Genomic DNA, 19313 nt, shown 5'->3' with positions numbered 1-19313 from the left:
TGTGTACACGTGTGCGTGCACACACGCGCTTAAAGACAAGTCACTGTAGTGTGTTCATTGCTGGCCTTCAACTCACATAGCATAGACTGGCCTCAAACTCAGGGTAGTATTCCTATCTTAGCTTCCTAATATTGGGAGATATATTGTAGGCATATGTTACCACACCCAATAATGTGTGTGTGCGCGCGTGTGTGTGTGTGTGCGCATGCGTGTGTGTGTGTGTAGGCCAAAGGTATCTTTATTTTTACTTGGGTATCTTCCACTATTGCTTTCCACATCATTTTTGGAGATAGTCTCTCACTGAACCAGGTGCTCACTGATTGCCTAGGCTGGCTGTCATCAAGCTCTGGGGATCTAGCTCTCCCTGCCTCCACCTGGATTTTTATGTGGATGCTGATGTGATCCCAGGTCTAGATGCTTGCACAGGAGGTACTTTACCTACTGAGCCATCTAGTACATAGCTATCCTAGTACATAGAAGTGTATTTTTATAGGAGGAAGTATATATCTTTAGTAACTAAAAAAAGTGACCATCATGTTTAAAAGGTAATGTTTCTATAAAACATAATGAATGTTAAATATTTTGTTTCTGTGGTTATGTGAGTAACTTTAAATGTGTGACTGATTTGAAGTATTTATTTATTTGAGTCAAGGTCTCCTATAGCCTAGTCTAGTCTCAAACTTCTATATATGTGAGGATGACTGAGCTTTTGATCCTTCTGCCTGTATTTCCTAGTACAGAGATTACAAGCATCATGTTTGTATGCTGTCATGCTTTCATGCTGTCTATTTCTGCTTGTCTTGCTCTTGTTAGTAGAATTGTTTCTGGTTACCATGTTAGTGCTCTTGGATTTTCAGTTATTACCCGTTAGTGGAGAAGCTCGTTCATCTGTTAAGGAGTAATTATTTTAGGCAGTGATTAGATGTTTTAATGTAAGAGTCAATAAGTGTTTGGATAGAAAAATATCTGGCTTTTTTTTTTTTAAAGAATCTTAAAAAGGTCAGATACCCCTTTCATCTGCTTGTTTTTTTCCTACTGTTAAATTATTTTGTTTTAAACCAAATACCTTTATTGAGGTGTCCCCACACTGCCTTCCTGCCTCAGATTTGGCAGTGCTGGGATTGTGTGTGTTATGGCACCCAACTTTGTCTCATTTTAAAAGAAACAAATAATTTATTTCTTCTTATGATAAGATTAATACTTCAATTCTAATTAACATATAAATCAGGCAAAAGTTAAAAATAATTGAACTTTTACTTGGTTTAGCCTACATATATGTACAGGGAATATGCTAAATAACACAATTGGAATATAATCCGTGAGGTCAAGCGAGAGAAAACGAGAAAGGATGGAAGTGCTAAAGAGTTTGAAGAGTCAAGCTGTTGATGTATCTGTGTGCTTTGCTCCAGTGTGTTTTCCACATGTGTGTTCTGTTCACTGTTCTCAGGGTGTGATGCCCTGCTTACAGCAGCACATCATTTATTTCAGTCATATAAGGCATGTCTGACCTTTCATATTTTAAAGAGCTATTAAATAAAGTGCCATTTTTCTCTTTGTACACATAAAATTGTTTTGAAATTTTCTAGAAATGGAAATATAGTTAATATAGTTGTTTGTGATGACACATGTTATTCCTGAGAGTTATATTTATTATTTTTCTTATTCACAGTTTTTTAAGTTCTTACTCCTAAAACAATAATCTCTATAACTAGTTGGAAATGTTTTCCCTTTTTCTATATTGAATCCCAGAAGAGCTATTCGACTTCATGTATTTTTTCTTTAAATTGCTGGTGCCTAAAAGAAGTAGTTTGATAGAGCATTGTGGCACCAAATTTAGACCTTTGTTTTTGTGACCTTAAGGGAGGCTGTGCCAGTGTCATCGTGTCTTTAACTACTCAGTGTCCCCGGGACCTAACACCTTACTCAGGTGAGTTTCCATATGTGTGGGGTAGGGCCGTGCATGCCCCATGTGTTACGGCTGTATTTATTTCAGAGTTTGTTTGTGGGTTTTTGAGATAAGATTTCTCTGTGTAGTCTTGATTGTTCTGGAACTCTCTCTATAGACCAGGCTGGCCTCCAGCTCACAGAGATCCACCTGCCTCTGCCTCCCAAGTGCTGGGATTAAGTTGTGTACTACCACGCATTGCTATTTCAAAGTTTTGAGAGGAAAATTATCTGAATATGTTTGTTTGCTTTGTCTCCACTCAAACCTCTGACTCAGTCATTTTGTTAGCAATTTTTTATTGTCTCACAAGTAAGTTTGTCAGTGGCATAAGGACATAAAAGTGTCTTTCATTATGCCGAACTTTTAAATTTTTTTTTACTGTTTATAGCTAACTTTGTATAAGTTAGTTTCTCTTCTATATAGGCTGTTAGGTGAGGTTTCTGTATGTAGCTCTCATTTTTGTACCTTTTTCACAATATTTTGGGCAGAAGTTAATTTTTAACTTTTAAATCAAATGAGAGAAAGGAAGTAAATACTACAAATAATATTCAGAAGATCTAAACTACCATAGTAAAAATGATTGATCTTAAGATTATGGGGTTTTCGTACTGGGAGCATAACATAGTGTTTGGCCAACCACACTATTGTTTTTGTGTTAAATTATTTCTGTAGGTAAACTTATGAGTGCTTTGCTTAGTGGTCTGACAGATCGAAACAGTGTAATTCAGAAATCCTGTGCATTTGCCATGGGCCATTTAGTTCGGGTGAGTTGAATTTATTCTTATTCAGTTAAGTACAACTCTGGTAATTGTAAAGAAATGACTAGGATTGCTGTTTTTTTCAGACTTCTCGGGATAGCAGCACTGAAAAATTGCTACAGAAGCTCAATAGCTGGTACATGGAGAAAGAAGGTACCATTCTTTTTTTTTTTTTAATATCATTTTAAAATTAGATAGTAACCAAATAAACAGTACACTGTTTTGTTAGAAAATTTTAAAATTGGTTTATTTAGATCACACCCTGAAAAAAGTTTAAATGCTAACAAAATTTTGGTTTCTTCTCCTGAGAACCTATCTACAAGACCTCTTGTGCTTTGACTATTCATGCAATTGGAAGATACAGCCCTGATGTATTGAAGAACCATGCCAAAGAAGTGCTGCCCTTGGCATTTCTAGGCATGCATGAAATTGCTGATGAGGAGAAATCTGAAAAAGAAGAGTGTAATTTGTGGACTGAAGTGTGGCAGGAAAATGTACCTGGTTAGTAAATGGTGGCTGCAAATAGATGTGTTTCCTAAGAACACAGCTGGAAGTTTTGACTCATGTTGTCTATTCATAACTCTCCCAATGACATGAAGAATATCTGTCACAGTTTGAGCACATCCTAATTTCCATGTTTGCAAAGTGCAAAGTGCCACTTACTGTCTGTGTGAGAGAATGTAAACTGTGTCTAAGCAAAGGAGACCTTTGCTTAGGTTGGTGAGTTTGATTGTGATTTTATGTGGCCTTAGAGTATTATTGAGAGCTGTAGTGATGACGATCTTTTAAGATAACATTCCAAGTTCATGAATTCCTGAATTACAAAAAGAAATCTTACTACTCACACACTTGTCTCTCCTAGGTGCTGTCTTTTATTAGTTGACAGCCACTGCTTTAGATGAATGGCACTGACTCCCATTTAAAAACAATCTCTTAAATTTTTTCTTGTCACTTAAGAGTTGTTTTTTAGCTTTTGTTTCTTTTTCTTTTTCAATGTAGGCTCTTTTGGAGGTATTCGATTATACCTGCAGGAGTTGATAACTATTACCCAGAAGGCTTTACAATCGCAGTCTTGGAAGATGAAAGCCCAGGGTGCAATTGCTATGGCGTCAATTGCAAAACAAACAACCTCTCTTGTACCTCCTTATCTGGGAATGATCCTGAGTGCGTTGGTGCAAGGCCTGGCTGGAAGAACATGGGCAGGAAAGGTAAAGGACCATTCATGCTGAAGAGGTGGGACTGCATTGACTGGAGAAGAGGGATCTGATTTTATGTGACTTTGTATTATTTTTGCAGCTAGGATTTCTAGCTAGTGGAAGACTATGCCTGATTGTCTATGACATTTTATATCAAAGTATGTCTCACATGCTCTTGAATAAAGCATAGTAATACTAGAGCTTGCTGTATTTTACACATTCGGCTTTACAACTTACCTCTTAAGCCAAGTCACTATTTTGTGCATACTGACCTTCCGCAGAGTCAGAATTGGCCATATGTGAGTATACTGAGCAGCTTCTTAATCTTCACATCAAAGATACCCATTGCTAGGGTTTGAGAATTGGAAACTTTTTACAGAAGGGCTATAGAAAAATATGTATAGTGAGCATTCCATGAGGAACATGAGATTGAGGCAATCTGCACTTTGTTTTGTAAAGGTCATTAGTGGCCACCACAGTTTTGTGGACATAATACTGAATTGACTGTGATCTTGTTTTGGGCAGAGTAATGTGCATAAGTGCATTAAAAGTAAGCTATATGTTAGTGTTTGTTATGGTTATAAAATACTCATGGGGTGATTATAGTCTTACCAGAGAGAATATGGCATGTGGTTTAATAGTATTTTTTCATTTTTAACTTACCAGGAAGAATTACTAAAAGCCATTGCCTGTGTGGTGACAGCTTGCAGGTAAATGTTCTTTTAATGAACATATCATTTCTTAAAATGAAGCTTAAAGCTGTAGCTTTTTGTAATGATTCTGATGTTTTTGTGTGGCTCCATAGTACAGAGTTGGAAAAGTCTGTGCCCAATCAGCCCACCATAAACGAAATTCTTCAGGCCGTCTTGAAGGAATGTTGCAAAGAGAACCTCAAATATAAGATTGTAGCAATCAGCTGTGCAGCTGATGTTTTGAAAGCCACCAAAGAAGACAGATTCCAGGAGTTTTCTGACATTGTCATACCCCTCATCAAGAAGGTAATGGCTACCTATATCATCCTAGGTTTTCATCTGTCCTGGGTATGCATTCTTTTATTAGGCCAAGTTTAGCTGTAAAAGCAGAAAAATCCTAAAATTTTGTGGCCTCAAATAAGATAGAGGCTTGATAGTTAGAAACCTCAAACCCTATAAAGTCTGCAAGGATTTTTTTTTTTTTAAAGCTTTGGCTGTCCTAGACTTCCTTTGTAGACCAGACTGGCCTGGAACTCACAGAGACCCGCCTGCCTCTGCCTCCCTGAGGGCTGGGGTTACAGGCGTGCGCCACCAGGCCTGGCTCTCCTGTTTCTTATATATTATTCTCATGGTCTATCCTAGGCAGATGACAGAGGAGGTGAAGTGAGGGTCATAGTGAGCACATAATTTTTCTCAAAAGTTCTGGAAATGGAAACGTATCACTTTGACTCATGTTCCATTGGCCAGCAGTTAATCACATAGCCCACTGGCAGCAGATGAGGCCAGGAAATGTAATTTTTCATGTGGACATTCTTTTCCAGTATTAGGAGAAGGTAGAGAGTACCTATGTGGTGAATAGCCTCTGCCATAGCAAACTTTACCTTGCTAGGATGTGGGTATGCCAATAGTCATTTAGGGTGAAGACAAGGAACACTGTGTGTTGTACAGTTCACCTCTGCATCGTCCTGGGGACATTTTTGCCTGGGAAAAAAAAAATAACTGGCTGAATTTGGAAACCAGTGTACTCATTCTTTAAAAATTTTATTTTATTAATTTATTCATATTACATCTCAATGGTTATCCTCTCCCTTGTATCCTCCCATTCCTCCCTCCCTCCCATTTTCCCCTTACTCCCCTCCCCTATGACTGCGGCTGAGGAGGATTTCCTCCCCCTGTATATGCTCATAGGGTATCAAGTCTCTTCTTGGTAGCCTGCTATCCTTCCTCTGAGTGCCACCAGGCCTCCCCATTCAGGGGACGTGGTCAAATGAAGTGGGCATCATAAGGAGAGAAGGATGTTGTTGGTCTTTTTATTTGTTTTGTTTTTCTGAGACAGCTCTTTCTATTATGTAGTGCTGGCTGTCCTGGAACTCAGGACATGTAGCTCTATAGACTAGGCTGGCTTTGAACTCACTGAGTTCCACTTGTCTCTGCCTGCCAAATGCTGGGATTATAGGCATGTGCCGCTATGCCTGTCCTGATCTACTTATTTTTAAAGTATGAAATATTTTAAATGTTCTTATCTTTTGTGGTGCTCCTACTTCATATAATTGCTTTCTTTCAGTAATAAGCCTGTCTTGGGTATTTCTGTGGGTTTTGGAGACTTCTGGCCTCTTTACCAGTTTTTCAAGAATTTGTGTTTGGAACATTGCCAACTTCTCTCCATCTTTAATTCTCTTGGTCCAAATACAGGTCTTTCTAGGTTATACTAAAAATGTTACATATACTGTATTTTTTGGCTTTCATTTACAAATTTCTCTAATTTATTAAAAATGTATAATTTTAATACAAATGGAAGAATTTATGGTAGAGAACTCAGCATTCAGTTACTAGTCAATATCTCCTATACATTGCTTGTTTTAATAGTATAACTATAACTTTGAAGAAGAGAATTTAGAATTTTCTTTTCTTTTGTTTTCTTTGGTATATCCTAGAACTCACTTGAAAGCATGGGAGTCCGGACCACCAAAGCTGAAGATGAAAATGAGAAAGAAAGAGAGCTGCAGGTGGAGTCTCTGCTGGGTGCCTTTGAGAGCCTGGGCAAAGCGTGGCCCAGGAACCCAGAAACCCAACGTAAGCACTGCGACACAAGTCTGTGGAAGTACTGTAACCAGATGTCACTTAGGAAGAGCACAGATTGTCTGTGTGGCAGAGTAACAATATTCCTTATATAGTCTGAATATTAATAGTGGGAATTATCCTAAATCCATTTTACTCTTTCATCAGCAAATAAGTACATGGATCACTGTATTGTAAGAAAGTATCACAGGGAGCGAGAGAGGCAGTTAACATTTAAGTACACTCACTGGCTGCACTTCCAGAGGACCTGATGAGTTTAGTTGGCTCACAACTATCTGTAACTCCTGGTCTAGGATGTCTGAGGGCTCCAGGCATCCATGTGGTACACCGATAAGCATGCTGACAGGGCACTCATACACAAAATAAATAAGATAAAAATAAGTCTTTAAAACAAAAGTATCAAAGAATAGATGGCTTAAACAAAAAAACTCCCCCAGTCCCCCTCCAGTTCTGGTGGGTAGAAGTTCCAAGATCAGTTTGTTGGTAGGGTTGGTTTCTTCAGAGATTTCTTTCTTTAGCTTGTGAGTGGTTGCTTTTCCTGTCTTCCCTCTGTAAGGGGACTGGATTAGGATCCACCCATATGATTTCTTTAAATATTATGCCTTCTAGTACAATATAAGAGTGTTGGAAGTATACAATTGAGTTCATAACAACCATAAGGCGTTTTATATAGATAGTTTGATTATAAAAAAATTTTGCTACTCTTTTTTATGTTCTCTTTTCTGAGAAACCCACAATATTAGAGTTCCTTCCTCTCAGAATCACTGGCCTTGCTATCAAGTCTTTTTTTTTTTTTATTCAAAGCTATTTTATTTATTTATTTATTTATTTATTTATTTATTATTAATTTATTCTTGTTACATCTCAATGTTTATCCCATCCCTTGTATCCTCCCATTCCTCCCCCCCCCCCCCTTTTCCCATTATTCCCCTCCCCTATGACTGTTCCTGAGGGGGATTACCTCCCCCTATATATTCTCATAGGGTATCAAGTCTCTTCTTGGCTACCTGCTGTCCTTCCTCTGAGTGCCACCAGGTCTCCCCCTCCAGGGGACATGGTCAAATGTGAGGCACCATAGTATGTGAGAAAGCCATATCACACTCTCCACTCAACTGTGGAGAATATTGTGACCATTGGCTAGATCTGGGAAGGGGTTTAAAGTTTACCTCCTGTATTGTTCTTGGCTGGTGCCTTAGTTTGAGCGGGGTCCTGCTATCAAGTCTTTAGTAAGCAAGTAATAGCTATTTTATTGAGGAAGTCATGACATTTTCAGAATTAAACATACAAAGGACTAAATAGTAAGTCATGATTATTGGTTCAAGTTGTAGTTATAGTTCATTGACAAGGCCTTAAATTTGGCAGATGCTATTTAAGTTTGTCTTGTCTTGGGAACTACACTGTGCACCAATGACAATCTTTGTATTATTTTTGTATATATAAACTCAGACACAAGATTTTCTTTGAGCCCATCATTCTTTGTGTAACAAATGAAGAATTTCCTAGGAGAAGAGGAACAAAGGGCTACAGCTAGGATGTAAAGTGAATAAATAAATGCATTTTAAAAAATCAAATGTAACAACACAAAATAATTTCTCAAAAGAAACGTATCAATTTGTGAGTAGCTTTATGGACTACAGTAGAAGTTGGATTGTGTGACACCATTAGCATGATTAACTCTTACTTGATAACTAGTGTGAAAAGTAGGGAATTCCATAATAAAGATAAGATCACATGCAAAAGAGTTTAACAGAAGATATAGAGATGTACATTTGTTTACTGAAGGCATTTTCCTTAAGAATGTCAGTGTTAACACAACAGGGATGTCCCCTGAAAGTCTTCACTTACCAGGAGATTGGGATAGGTGCAGGGACCTTCTATTGGGACTCTAGGTGAGATAAATATGGGAGAATAGGGAAATAGAAGGATCCAGAGGGTCCTAGAAATCTACAAGAAGAACATCGTGATGGTCGATCTGGACCCAGGGGGTCTGCTCAAGCTACTGCACCAACCAAAACCAATACATGCAGTAAATATTGAACCCCTACTCAGATCTAGCGAAGGGACAGGACATTATCCTCAGTCGTGTGGAGAGCAGGGACTGACTCTGACATGAACTCTGGTGCCCCATATTTACCACCTTGGTGGGGAGGCCTGGTGGCATTCAGAGAAAGAATAGGTAGGCTACCAAGATGAGACTTGATAGGCTGTGACCATATAGTGGGGGAGGAGTCCTCCTCCATCACAGACCTAGGGGAGGGGAATAGGGTGAAAGAGGGAGGGAGGGAGGAACGGGAGGAGACAAGCAAGGGGATAAAAATTTAGATGTAATCTGAATAAATTTTAAAAGGGAAAAAAAAGGATGTCAGGGTTGTGCGCTCGCTTCTCAAACCTCACAGTGTCAGCTATACGCTCTGATTTTTGTCTCTTGTAAATAGGAAGACAAATATTATGAAATGATCTCAGGGTAGAATTTTTATCCCTCCTCTCATGCTTTATATTTAAACCTTATTAAACTTTATAGTAGGTATCCAACTTATGGCTCCTTGGTCACATATCCTCGGATACCTATGACTGTGGCCCAACCTGTTGAAGGTGACGTCACATTGTAGTGTGAGAAGTTGGGAAAGCCTTGTTTTACGCATTTAAAACCAACTTTTATTTTTTAATTTTCGTTGAGTTTATACACCTATCTATTAGTATAATATTAATTGTATAGTGATGGTGACACTTGTGATTGGGACTAGCTTATGATAAAAGACTATTGATAAACAAACCTACTGAGGACTCCAGAGGGTACTCAAGGGCTCTGCACTTTCTGGTTTTATTAAGGGAATTTGCAAAGGAAGAGGAGTGTAGCGAAGCTGCCTTTCCTGCTCTGTGGAGGACAAGATACCTTAAGAGCAAAGCATTAGAACAGATGTGCTTTTATGTGTGTATTTATTTAGGGGTTCTGATCAAGGAAATTTGCTTTGAAACTAGATAAAAAGTAATGCTAAGGGTTTGGGGGAAATCCCATGCCTTTAATTAAAGGCAATTTTTTGTCCCTCATATTATTCCACTTTTGTGTTTCTTTTAATGCTGCATTCTTTTTTCTCTCCCTCTATTGTTCCTCACCTCTTTACATACTTCCTCCTCTGTCCCACTTTGTCATCTTCTCAGGTTGTTATCGTCAGGAGATGTGCAAACTGATGTGTGAACGGCTGAGACTCAGTACATGGAAAGTGCAGCTAGGTGTCCTCCAGTCAATGAACGCATTTTTCCAGGGGTAATTTGCTTCATGATTCAGGTTTTTATTTTATTTCCCTATTGAATGGAATTCTTTCTTTTAATATATATTTTATTAATTTATTCATATTACATCTCAATGGTTATCCCATCCCTTGTATCCTCCCATTCCTCCCTTCCCTCCCATTTTCCCCTTACTCCCCTCCCCTATGACTGTGACTGAGGGGGATCTCCTCCCCCTGTATATGCTCATAGGGTATCAAGTCTCTTCTTGGTAACCTGCTATCCTTCCTCTGAGTGCCACCAGGCCTCCCCATCCAGGGGACGTGGTCAAATATGGCGCACCAGAGTCCACTCACTTATATCTGGACACTAGTCCAAGGGGCATGTGCCGTGAATGGGATTCTTAACATTTACACATTCCTCTTTTTCTTTCTTTCTTTTTTTTCTTGAAAATAGATTCCTTTCTCATACAATACATCCTGATTATAGTTTCCTCTCCCTCTGCTCATTCCCAGTTTCTCCCCACTTCCCCTCCCGTCTGATCCACTCCCTTTATGTCTTTCAGTAGAAAAGAACAAGCTTCTAAGAGGTAACAACCAAACATGGCAAAATAAAATATAATAAGATGAAGAAAAAACTATCCTATCAGAGTTGGACACAGCAGTCCAGTAGGAGGAAAAGAGTTCCAAGAGCCATCACACGAGTTCAGTCTGGAGTCCCATAAAACACTAAGCTAATAGCTATAATACATATGCAGAAGACCTGCTGTACATCCATGTAGGCCCTGTGCTTATTGCTTTAGTCTCTGTGAGCTCATATGTGCCTTGCTTTAAATTGGCTCGGGGTCCCTGTTCTCCTGGTGTTCTCCTCTCTGGCTCTAAACAGTCTTTCCACCTCCTCCTGAGGGATTTCCTGAGCTTTGAGGGGAAGGATTTGGTGGAGACCTCCCATTTAGACTTTCTTTCCTCATAATGTTTGCCTGTGGGTCTCTGCATTTGCTCCCATCTGCTGCTGGAGGAAGCCTCTCTGATGGTGACTAGATAAGGCACTGGTCTATGAGCACAGCAGAGTGTCATTAGGAGCCGTATTAGAGACACTTTGATACTTCCTTTTTTTTTTTTTTTTTTATTTTTTAGACCAGTCTCAGGGCTGTCAAATCTCTGGTTCTTGGTTACCCAAACAGCGTTGCGTCATGCGTTCCTTCTTGTGGAGTTGTCTTTAAGTCAAGGCAGCCATTGGTTGGCTACTAACACAAGTTTGTGCCACTATTGCCCTGTCATATTTTGCAGACAGGGCAGATTATAGGTAACAAGTTTTGTGGCTGGGCTGGTGTCCATGTTTCTTTTTTGGTAGACAGCAAAATACCTTCCCACACCAATGATACTAGAACGTAGGGGTGAAGCCTCCATGTAGGCACCAGCTCTAACTTCTCCATGCTCAGTGAGTTGTGTGGGTGTTGTCCTTGGCAGTGAGGCCCTACTGTCAGTTTGCAGAGAGCAACCCTTTGTCTTAGCAACACCTGTTTTTTTGCGGGGGGGATTTCCATGGGACCCCGTTGGTAAACAGCTCAATTAAATGTAACCCAGGTCCACCACTGGAAGCCTCACTTGGCTACAAGAGATGGTCAGTTGAGACTCCATATCCCCCATTACTAGGAGCCCTCATTAGCATTACCTTCATAGATTCCAGGAGGTTCTACTGTGCTAGGTTTCCACACCACCACACAAGTCCCCCTCCCCCGCCCAGTTCCAGCCGTCTCTCCTCACATTCTCCACCCAATCTCTCCCACACTTGTCCCTGTCCCCTTCCATCCCCATCCCCTCCCAATCTGCTTGTAAAGTCTCTTTCCCCTCCCAGGGAGATCCATGCACCCCCTTGGACCTTTTCTGTTGATCTAACCTGCCTGGGTCTGTGGACTGTGGCTTGGTTATCACTTACTAATATGCACTTATAAGTGAGTACATACAATACTTACCTTTCTGGGGCAGGGTTAGCTCATTCAGGATGATTTTTCTAGTTCCACCCGCCTGCAAAGTTCATGATGTCTTTTGTTTGTTTGTTTGTTTTTTGAGACAGTTATTTTTAGTTGTCCTGGAACTCTGACTCTGTAGACCAGGCTGGCCTTGAACTCAGAGATCTGTCTGCCTCTGCCTCCCAAGTGCTGGGATTAAAGGTATGCACCACCACCTCTTGGTGTTTGTGGGTTTTTTTTAAGCTGCTGAGTAGTAGTTTATTGTGTAAATTTACACGACTAGTATCTGAAGTAACATAAAGTGACGCATACAGATAGGAGTTATGCTAGGAAGGCTTTAAACTGTTCGGAGTAGCATCGTATATATTTTTGTATTTTTAGGTTAATGCTTCTGGAAGAAGAGCATGCAGATCCTGAAGCTCTGTCTGAGATCCTTCTTGAAACTTGCAAATCAATTACTTATTCTTTAGGTGAGTAAGTAACCAGAACATGAGGTTTGCTTTGTTTTTCTGTTGCTTATTTTGTTTTTGGTCCTGGTGATCAGGCCCAGTCCTTCCTGCAAAGCACTGTACCTCTCAGCTGTGCCCTCACCCCTTTCTGTTTCAATCAGGCTTCTCTGTGCTGCCTCACTTGGGATTGGGTTTATGGCCTCGGTCTCCCAGGTGGCTAGGGTTACAGCGGGTATCACCATGCTTGGTGTAAGCCTGATTCTAAACCAGGGAGCGGAGTGTCAAGGAATAGACTTCTGGAGTTACGCTTCTAGAACTACCACCTGTTCTCTTCCTGTGCGTATGTCTCTAACAAGGGTGTTTTATCTGGAATTACAGTAGAATTTTATATTGTGCCTTTATGTCATTATTAACCATTTATTTAGAAATATTTTCTCATTCCTATTGTAATTTCAGTAATTTTTTGTAACATCTCACACCCCCTTTAGTTCCCCATTAAAAATACAGCCAAGGACCACATATAAAAAATATGATTGTCATATCTTCATAGTCTCTTTTCACCTGGTACTCTCCTTTAGCCTTTCTTTCTCTTACATTTCACTCATGATTTTGAAAGATAAAGTTTTTCCCTCTTTCCGCTCTCATTTTCTTGTCTGACATTTCCTTAGACTTGAATTCTGATGTTAATGATATATTTTTCCTTAAATCAAGAGGCATGCCTTGTCCACAGCTTTCCTTATTTCCAATGTTAATTTTGTTTAACTAATCAAGTGCTGTTTTTTCTCTATATTATCATTCTTATTTTTCCTTATGTATAATAGGTAGTGCTTGAGAACATGCTTTAAGATTATTCAAACAATATTCTCTTCAAAACTGTATCTATTAAACAGTTCATGAGAAGAAACTGTAAGACCATGTAAACGTACTTCTCTTCAAAGTTTAATTTTTAGATTTTGTATGCATTGATGAGTCTTCTCTTAGCCAGATTTTTTTCTATGATGATTTTTTTTGTAACTCTAGCCTTTTCTCCATGTTAACCATTTAGTTAATTTAATTTTATTTTATATTACTTTGTTTAAATAAATGCTTTTATTTTTATAAGTATATTTGATTAATATTGTTTTATTTAATATTATTTTAGTTCATTTTGAAAAAGATTATTTATTCATTATTAACTGGTAATGATTCATAGCCTCCTCCTCAACCTCATACTGTTTTATAATTAATTATTTTTAGGACTTATTTTTAATTGTATCTATGTACAGGTGAGTACTGGTATCCACAGAGGCCAGAGGTGTTCAGTCCCCCAGAACTGAAGTTACAAGCAGCTGTGAACTGCCAGTGTAGGGACTTGAACATTGGGCCTCTACAAGAGGGTTACGTGCTGAGCCATCCTTCCAGCACCTGATTATTTTTATTAATTAATTTGTTATTTAGTTGTCCTAAACATGGCTAATTGAAGTCCTTTCAAACTGATTCCCCTGTCCTTTTGGTGGGCCACTATCAGTTTTTTGCAGTACTTCCTTCCCTGCCGTGGACTTGGATGCATATTAAGTTTTATTAGACAGTTTCTCCAAAAATTCAATGCCTTTTGTGAAAAAATATGTACCAACAAAGCTTGTTTTACTTGTAATTCTTGGAAGTAGCTTGCTTTTGTGGATATAGAACTGGAAGCTAACAAAGTGGTCTTTTCGGGTTTCTAAGTGTCCCTAGATGATGATCTTTGGAAAAATTAGGAGGATAATGTAAACGGAAGACCTGCCTTATGTGTGACGTGATGGTGACTGTGCATTTGGGATGATATCTTTTGAATCTCCCACATCTAAGTTGGATCTTTTAAATATTACCACTTAGGATTAATGGCTGCTGTCTGTAGTACTTCAAAATAGCGAAACGTGCACATACAGTGTAACTTAAGTACGTGATAGTATTTATCAAACAGAAGTCTACTTCAAAATAAAATCCGCAGAGTTTTAACTTTTTTCTCTTTCAGTAACATTAATTTAATCTCAGAAGTTCTGTCCTGAAGACATACTTATGAGCTGGTGCAGTGACGCATGCTTTTAATCTCAGCATTGTGGGAGGCAGAGGCAGGCAGATCTCTGTGAGTTCGAGGCCAGCCTGGTCTACAAAGTGAGTCCAGGACAGCCAGGACTACACCATGTCTTGAAAAAGGAAAAAAAAAAAAAAAAAAAAAAAGACATACTTACGAATTGTATGTTTCTCTTCTTAGAAAATAAGACCTACTCATCTGTGAGAACAGAAGCTCTGTCAGTGATAGAATTACTGCTTAAAAAACTTGAAGGTGAGTGCTTCATGGATTTGATTAGAGCACCAGAAATCCAGGATACTTCATAGCATACACTTTAGACATTTTTTTATTTCTGTTCTTGCTATGGTATAAAATAGAGAACTAAAATCATTAACTCTTAAGAGTTTCAATTTTGTTCTCTATGTTTATATATTTCTAACAAATTACTAAGCTATAGTCATCTCAAAGTAATACAGTTTTGTCTCTATCATGAGTTCTGCCGTAATCTTGGTTAGCTACAAGAAGTGGCTGGCAGTGATAGAGTGGACTTGTGGTGTGCGTGTAAATCAGCGTGTAAATCACAGGACACAGCAGGAAGAGGGCCAAGCCACTTTATCAACGACCTGTCTGAGTCACCATGTTTGCAATAGCATGTTTCTAGTCCTATTTCTTCTCTCTCTCTCTCTCTTTCCCTCCCTCCCTCTCCCTCCCTCCCTCCTTCCCTCCTTCCCCCATCCCTCTGAACCTTATAAATTCAGTGTTGTGTCAACGGTAGAAAAAAAAAAAACAGCTTTCACCCCATGGTTTCAGAAAGAGGCCATTCACCCTTTCCCTCCACTCCTTCGCCTTCTCCTAGTCTCCTAGTCCATGAATTAATAGTGCAGAAGATGAAACATTTTTTTTCACAACCTTGTGAATTTGCTGTTTGTATTTTTCCATCTTTTTTGCTTAGCAGAACCTATTATGGGCTCTTTAGACTTAGTGTTAGTAAATATCACGTGATCGATTTTTGTTGTTGTTAAAACTAAAAAACCTAGGCATTTAGCCATATGGCTGAATTCTTAGTTTTCCAGGTAGATATTAATACGTGCTAGGTGACAAAAGTGAAGTTAAACTACTTGCGTGAAGCTGGACGTGGTGGGACAGGTGTGTAATCCCAGCCTTGAGAGGCAGAGACGAGAAGATGAGTTCAAGGCCAGCTTGAACTATATGAGACCCTGCTACAACAGTACTTATAGATGAAGTTAAGATTTGCTGAGCTTTCTTATTTTTTAAAAATTTCAATATGCATGTGGTTCTCTAGGGCTTTCTTTTAAGAAATAGGTAATAAATTGTTACCTCCTTAAATTGTACAATTATGAAACTTTTAAAGATTTTTTTCATGTACCTTATTAAATAAATAGCCTTTTGTTGTGGCTGAGATGACGCTTTTGCTTCTGCCCCTTGATACTTCGTTCTTTCCTCTTTGCTGTAGTGTATAGCTCATCTCCCCATGTCTCACCCATCCTGGGGGAAGGGTAGAACTCCCTGACATGCTTTCAGGCTGTTGTCAGGAACTGGATTTGAGAAACCTGTCCAACCTGTGATTGTTATGTGCTGTTCTCTTAATTATAGAGTTGTTATGTGGCTGTTTGGGGGATAGGATAAATGAAGAAAAGGTTTTGGGCTTTTTTCTCTTTCTTTCTTTCTTTCTTTCTTTCTTTCTTTCTTTCTTTCTTTCTTTCTTTCTTTCTTTCTTTCTTGTTCTATAATGGTTTTCTTTCTGTTTTCTTTCCATTCAGAAGCTAAACAGTGGGAAAGTTTGACAGCAGAATGCAGAGGACTCTTGATTGAGTCTTTAGCTACTATGGAGACAGACAATAGACCTGAGCTGCAGGAGAAAGCCTCAGTATTGAAGAAAACACTTGAAAGTCTGGAATGAATGAGAAGGGGAAGAAACAAACAAGTGCCATGTTCTTCTGGGATTGGAAATGGTGGTGTTCTTTAAAAACCAAGTGGGGGAAAGGAAAGATTACTCTGTAGCATGCATCATTCCTTGGCTGAAATAAATAAATAAATAAAAAGCCTTAAATTTTGCTCCTTATTAGCTTTATTTTACTTGTCTTTAAAGAATGTGGGCTAAATGAGCTTAATAGAACTTGGGTTTCAAAAAGTAATGGTAAATAAGTCTGGCAGCCATCATTGGTAAAAGAACTGAAACTACTGCAAGCTGGATTAAAATCTGAGAACTATGTCCGTGCTAAACTTACTGCAGACAGGGATCCTGTAAGTCACTCGATGTATAGCCCCACTTCTTACACACCTGAAGAAACAGGATTTGGGATGACATAGCTTCCTTTCTGAGGCTGGAGCAGAGACCACAGACCCAGAGTTTAATGTCCTGTCTTGGATGCTTTCCTCAATCTGCTACCAAGTCAGTGTTTACCCTGCCCTATCTTAGAAATTCCAAAGGGAGGTCCATGTAGGGTGTCATACCACGGTTCTTACCCTAGAGCTACCCTGACTCATGTAACTGGATTCTTGAAAGTCAGATGCTATACATTTCCTGTGCGTAGGTTGTCAATTTTTTAGAAAAGAGTTGTTCAGCATGTTTATAGGATGAAGATAATTTGGGTTCCATAAAATTCTGATTGATGTCCTTTTACTAGAAGATGAAAATAGTTTGGAACAAGGCTGTTCTTTCCTAATTTGTGATTATGTATCTTTCCAAAATCTAAAACAACAGTAAAATTTAGAGACTGCCTTGGTTTTAATCACTTAAAATCTCAAAACTTTAACAATAACTTAACATTTTCTACTACTTACTGCATTGCATACAGTGTGACTTGGAAGGATAGATGGAAAGCCTTCTAGTGAACTGTCTGGGAATTTCTCTTTTTTAAATGTTCTTTCTGAAATTAGCATGATACCACTCCCAGTAAACTGTTGCTGGCAGGGTCTTTCCCCTGCTCTCTGCTGCTCCTGCACCTGCTGAGGGGTGCAGGGTTGCTTTGACTTAAGTGTTTGTGGTAAGCTAAAAACTCAAGCTTGTCTTTTTGGAGCACAACTTTGATTTATATATTCAGTACTGTCTCCTTGATGACATCATCACCTGGAAAATCTCTGTGTTCAATATTTTTGGTCAAAACTCCATGTTTATTAGTTTGGTATTCTCTAGACCAGTGTATTTTAAATATTTTTAACTGTGACTCACAATAAAAATAACTTTTTACATCATGATTCAGAATGTGTGTGCGTGCATATGTGTGTGCGTGTGTGTGTGTGCTTGTGTGTGCGTGTGTGTCTGTGTGTGTTGGTGTGTGTGTGCCTGAATGTAAAATCTTTAACTGAAGTAAATATTTTGTGAAGAAATACTTAGTTGCTAAGTTTGATACACTTTCATCTCTCTCTGTATCTCACTGTTGTAAATGTTCTTCAGACTCACTATAATCATTTCTTAATTCACAACTAGGTTGCTGTTCAAGTTTGAACAATACTGCCACTGATAGTCCCTAAACTTCTACTATGTTTGAGATCATTTCTGACTGAAAAAGGTTTTACAACTAAAATGTTCATTGCTCATCCAGTATCACCTTTGCTGGTACTGGACCGTAGTAGTGAGTTTGCAGAACATCATGAATTTTAAAGAAGATGTTGTAGAATTGCACTTAAGAATGGCTTTTGCTTTAGAGAAAAACAAATGGTTTCAAATGTTTTTCAGAAATCTGTGGCCTCTCAGGACATGGTGGTTTTATTTTTTTGTTTTTGTTTTTTTGATCAGCAGGGAATATACCAAGGACCTGCCAGATTTGCATGTGCAGTGCCCAGGGTACCACCTTGGCAAGAATGCGATGCAGGTCAGGTATATGTTAAAGATGAGAGTGTAAGGACAGGAATGGTGTGCTTGGCCTGTAGCTAGTGTTGACACCTCATCAAACTTTATGCTTTTAAAGCTTTTTGTTACGTAATATTGGGGATTTCCCTTGGTGCTGAGAGTGGTGCTAAGACACCCAAACCTTAGTGCTATTGGATTATATTTCTTTTATTTTCTTGAGCACATTTCTAATTTATATACCTAATGCCTTCATGTTTGCCAGCCAAATCATTTTCACAGCTATTAGTGCTGTGTTACTGTATCAAATGTAGTTTGTGTTTGATATACATACAAATGTTTATTTTAAAAGGTTAATAACTAGGATTTTGTAATTGTGGAATATTGGAACTGGTGAACAAGTGGTGACAGTACATGTACGTGCATGTATCATCAGTCTTTATTTGTCAAAGCTATCTTGAATGATTTAATTTTTCTCTATATATTCATTTCTGTTTGCCACACAGATAACTAATTTGTAGGCCCTTTCCCTTATTCCTGCCATTAGTTCACTAACTGTATCTTTATTGATATAGGAAAAGGAGATGTCTGAAATGTGACTGTTGGATTAAACATGAAAATGGTCTGCAGTTTTGGTGGTCAAGAGTAGCTGGCTCATTGAATGTTTGTGCCCCATTTACAGCTCCTAGGGGGTCCTGTCTATAACATAGTCCACCTATATAAGGGGGCTGCCAAATCCCCATTGCCTTGCCCTTTGTCTCTCTCTCTCTTTTCTTTCCTTTCTGTATTCTTTCTTCTCTCTCTCTCTCTGTCTCTCCCTCTCTCTCTCTCTGTCTCTCTGTTTCTCTGTCTCTCCCTCTGTCTGTCTCTCTGTCTCTCTCTCTGTCTCTCTCTCTCTCTCTCTCTCTCTCTCTCTCTCTCTCTCTCTCTCTCTCTCTCTCTCTCCTCTCATGTATTTAACAACAAGAAAAAGAATAAAGATGTGACCTCACTCACTGGTTGGTGCCCTGCCAGCGGTTGTGCTGTGTAAGCACTGCCTGCCCTTGTGGAACATTTCTACCTGCTGCTGTCACAGTATATTCATGCTGCTTGTTAAGTTCAGGGAGTTACTTTGACATTGGCACTTACTGAACTGTGCAATCTGTCATTAA

General features: G+C 38.9%; 1 protein-coding gene across 1 annotated transcript in view; it reads left to right on the top strand.

The window, feature by feature from the left end:
• Positions 1 to 16511, top strand: part of Ecpas (Ecm29 proteasome adaptor and scaffold) — a 118146-nt gene extending 101635 nt beyond the window's left edge. The window contains exons 38-49 of the mRNA XM_051162553.1: positions 1861 to 1927; positions 2618 to 2709; positions 2790 to 2856; positions 3013 to 3204; positions 3703 to 3911; positions 4566 to 4609; positions 4705 to 4897; positions 6526 to 6664; positions 9830 to 9935; positions 12252 to 12340; positions 14553 to 14624; positions 16133 to 16511. Coding sequence (XP_051018510.1) covers positions 1861 to 1927; positions 2618 to 2709; positions 2790 to 2856; positions 3013 to 3204; positions 3703 to 3911; positions 4566 to 4609; positions 4705 to 4897; positions 6526 to 6664; positions 9830 to 9935; positions 12252 to 12340; positions 14553 to 14624; positions 16133 to 16272 — 1410 coding nt within the window. The 3' untranslated portion in view covers positions 16273 to 16511. The remainder of the gene's footprint in view (positions 1 to 1860; positions 1928 to 2617; positions 2710 to 2789; positions 2857 to 3012; positions 3205 to 3702; positions 3912 to 4565; positions 4610 to 4704; positions 4898 to 6525; positions 6665 to 9829; positions 9936 to 12251; positions 12341 to 14552; positions 14625 to 16132) is intronic.
• The last annotated feature ends 2802 nt before the right edge of the window (positions 16512 to 19313 follow it).

Source organism: Acomys russatus, chromosome 2, assembly GCF_903995435.1.
Source record: "Acomys russatus chromosome 2, mAcoRus1.1, whole genome shotgun sequence".
In the NCBI taxonomy this organism is placed as follows: Eukaryota; Metazoa; Chordata; class Mammalia; order Rodentia; family Muridae; genus Acomys; species Acomys russatus.
The sequence above is the reverse complement of the archived record's forward strand: the minus strand, read 5'-3'. Positions and strand labels throughout refer to the sequence as shown.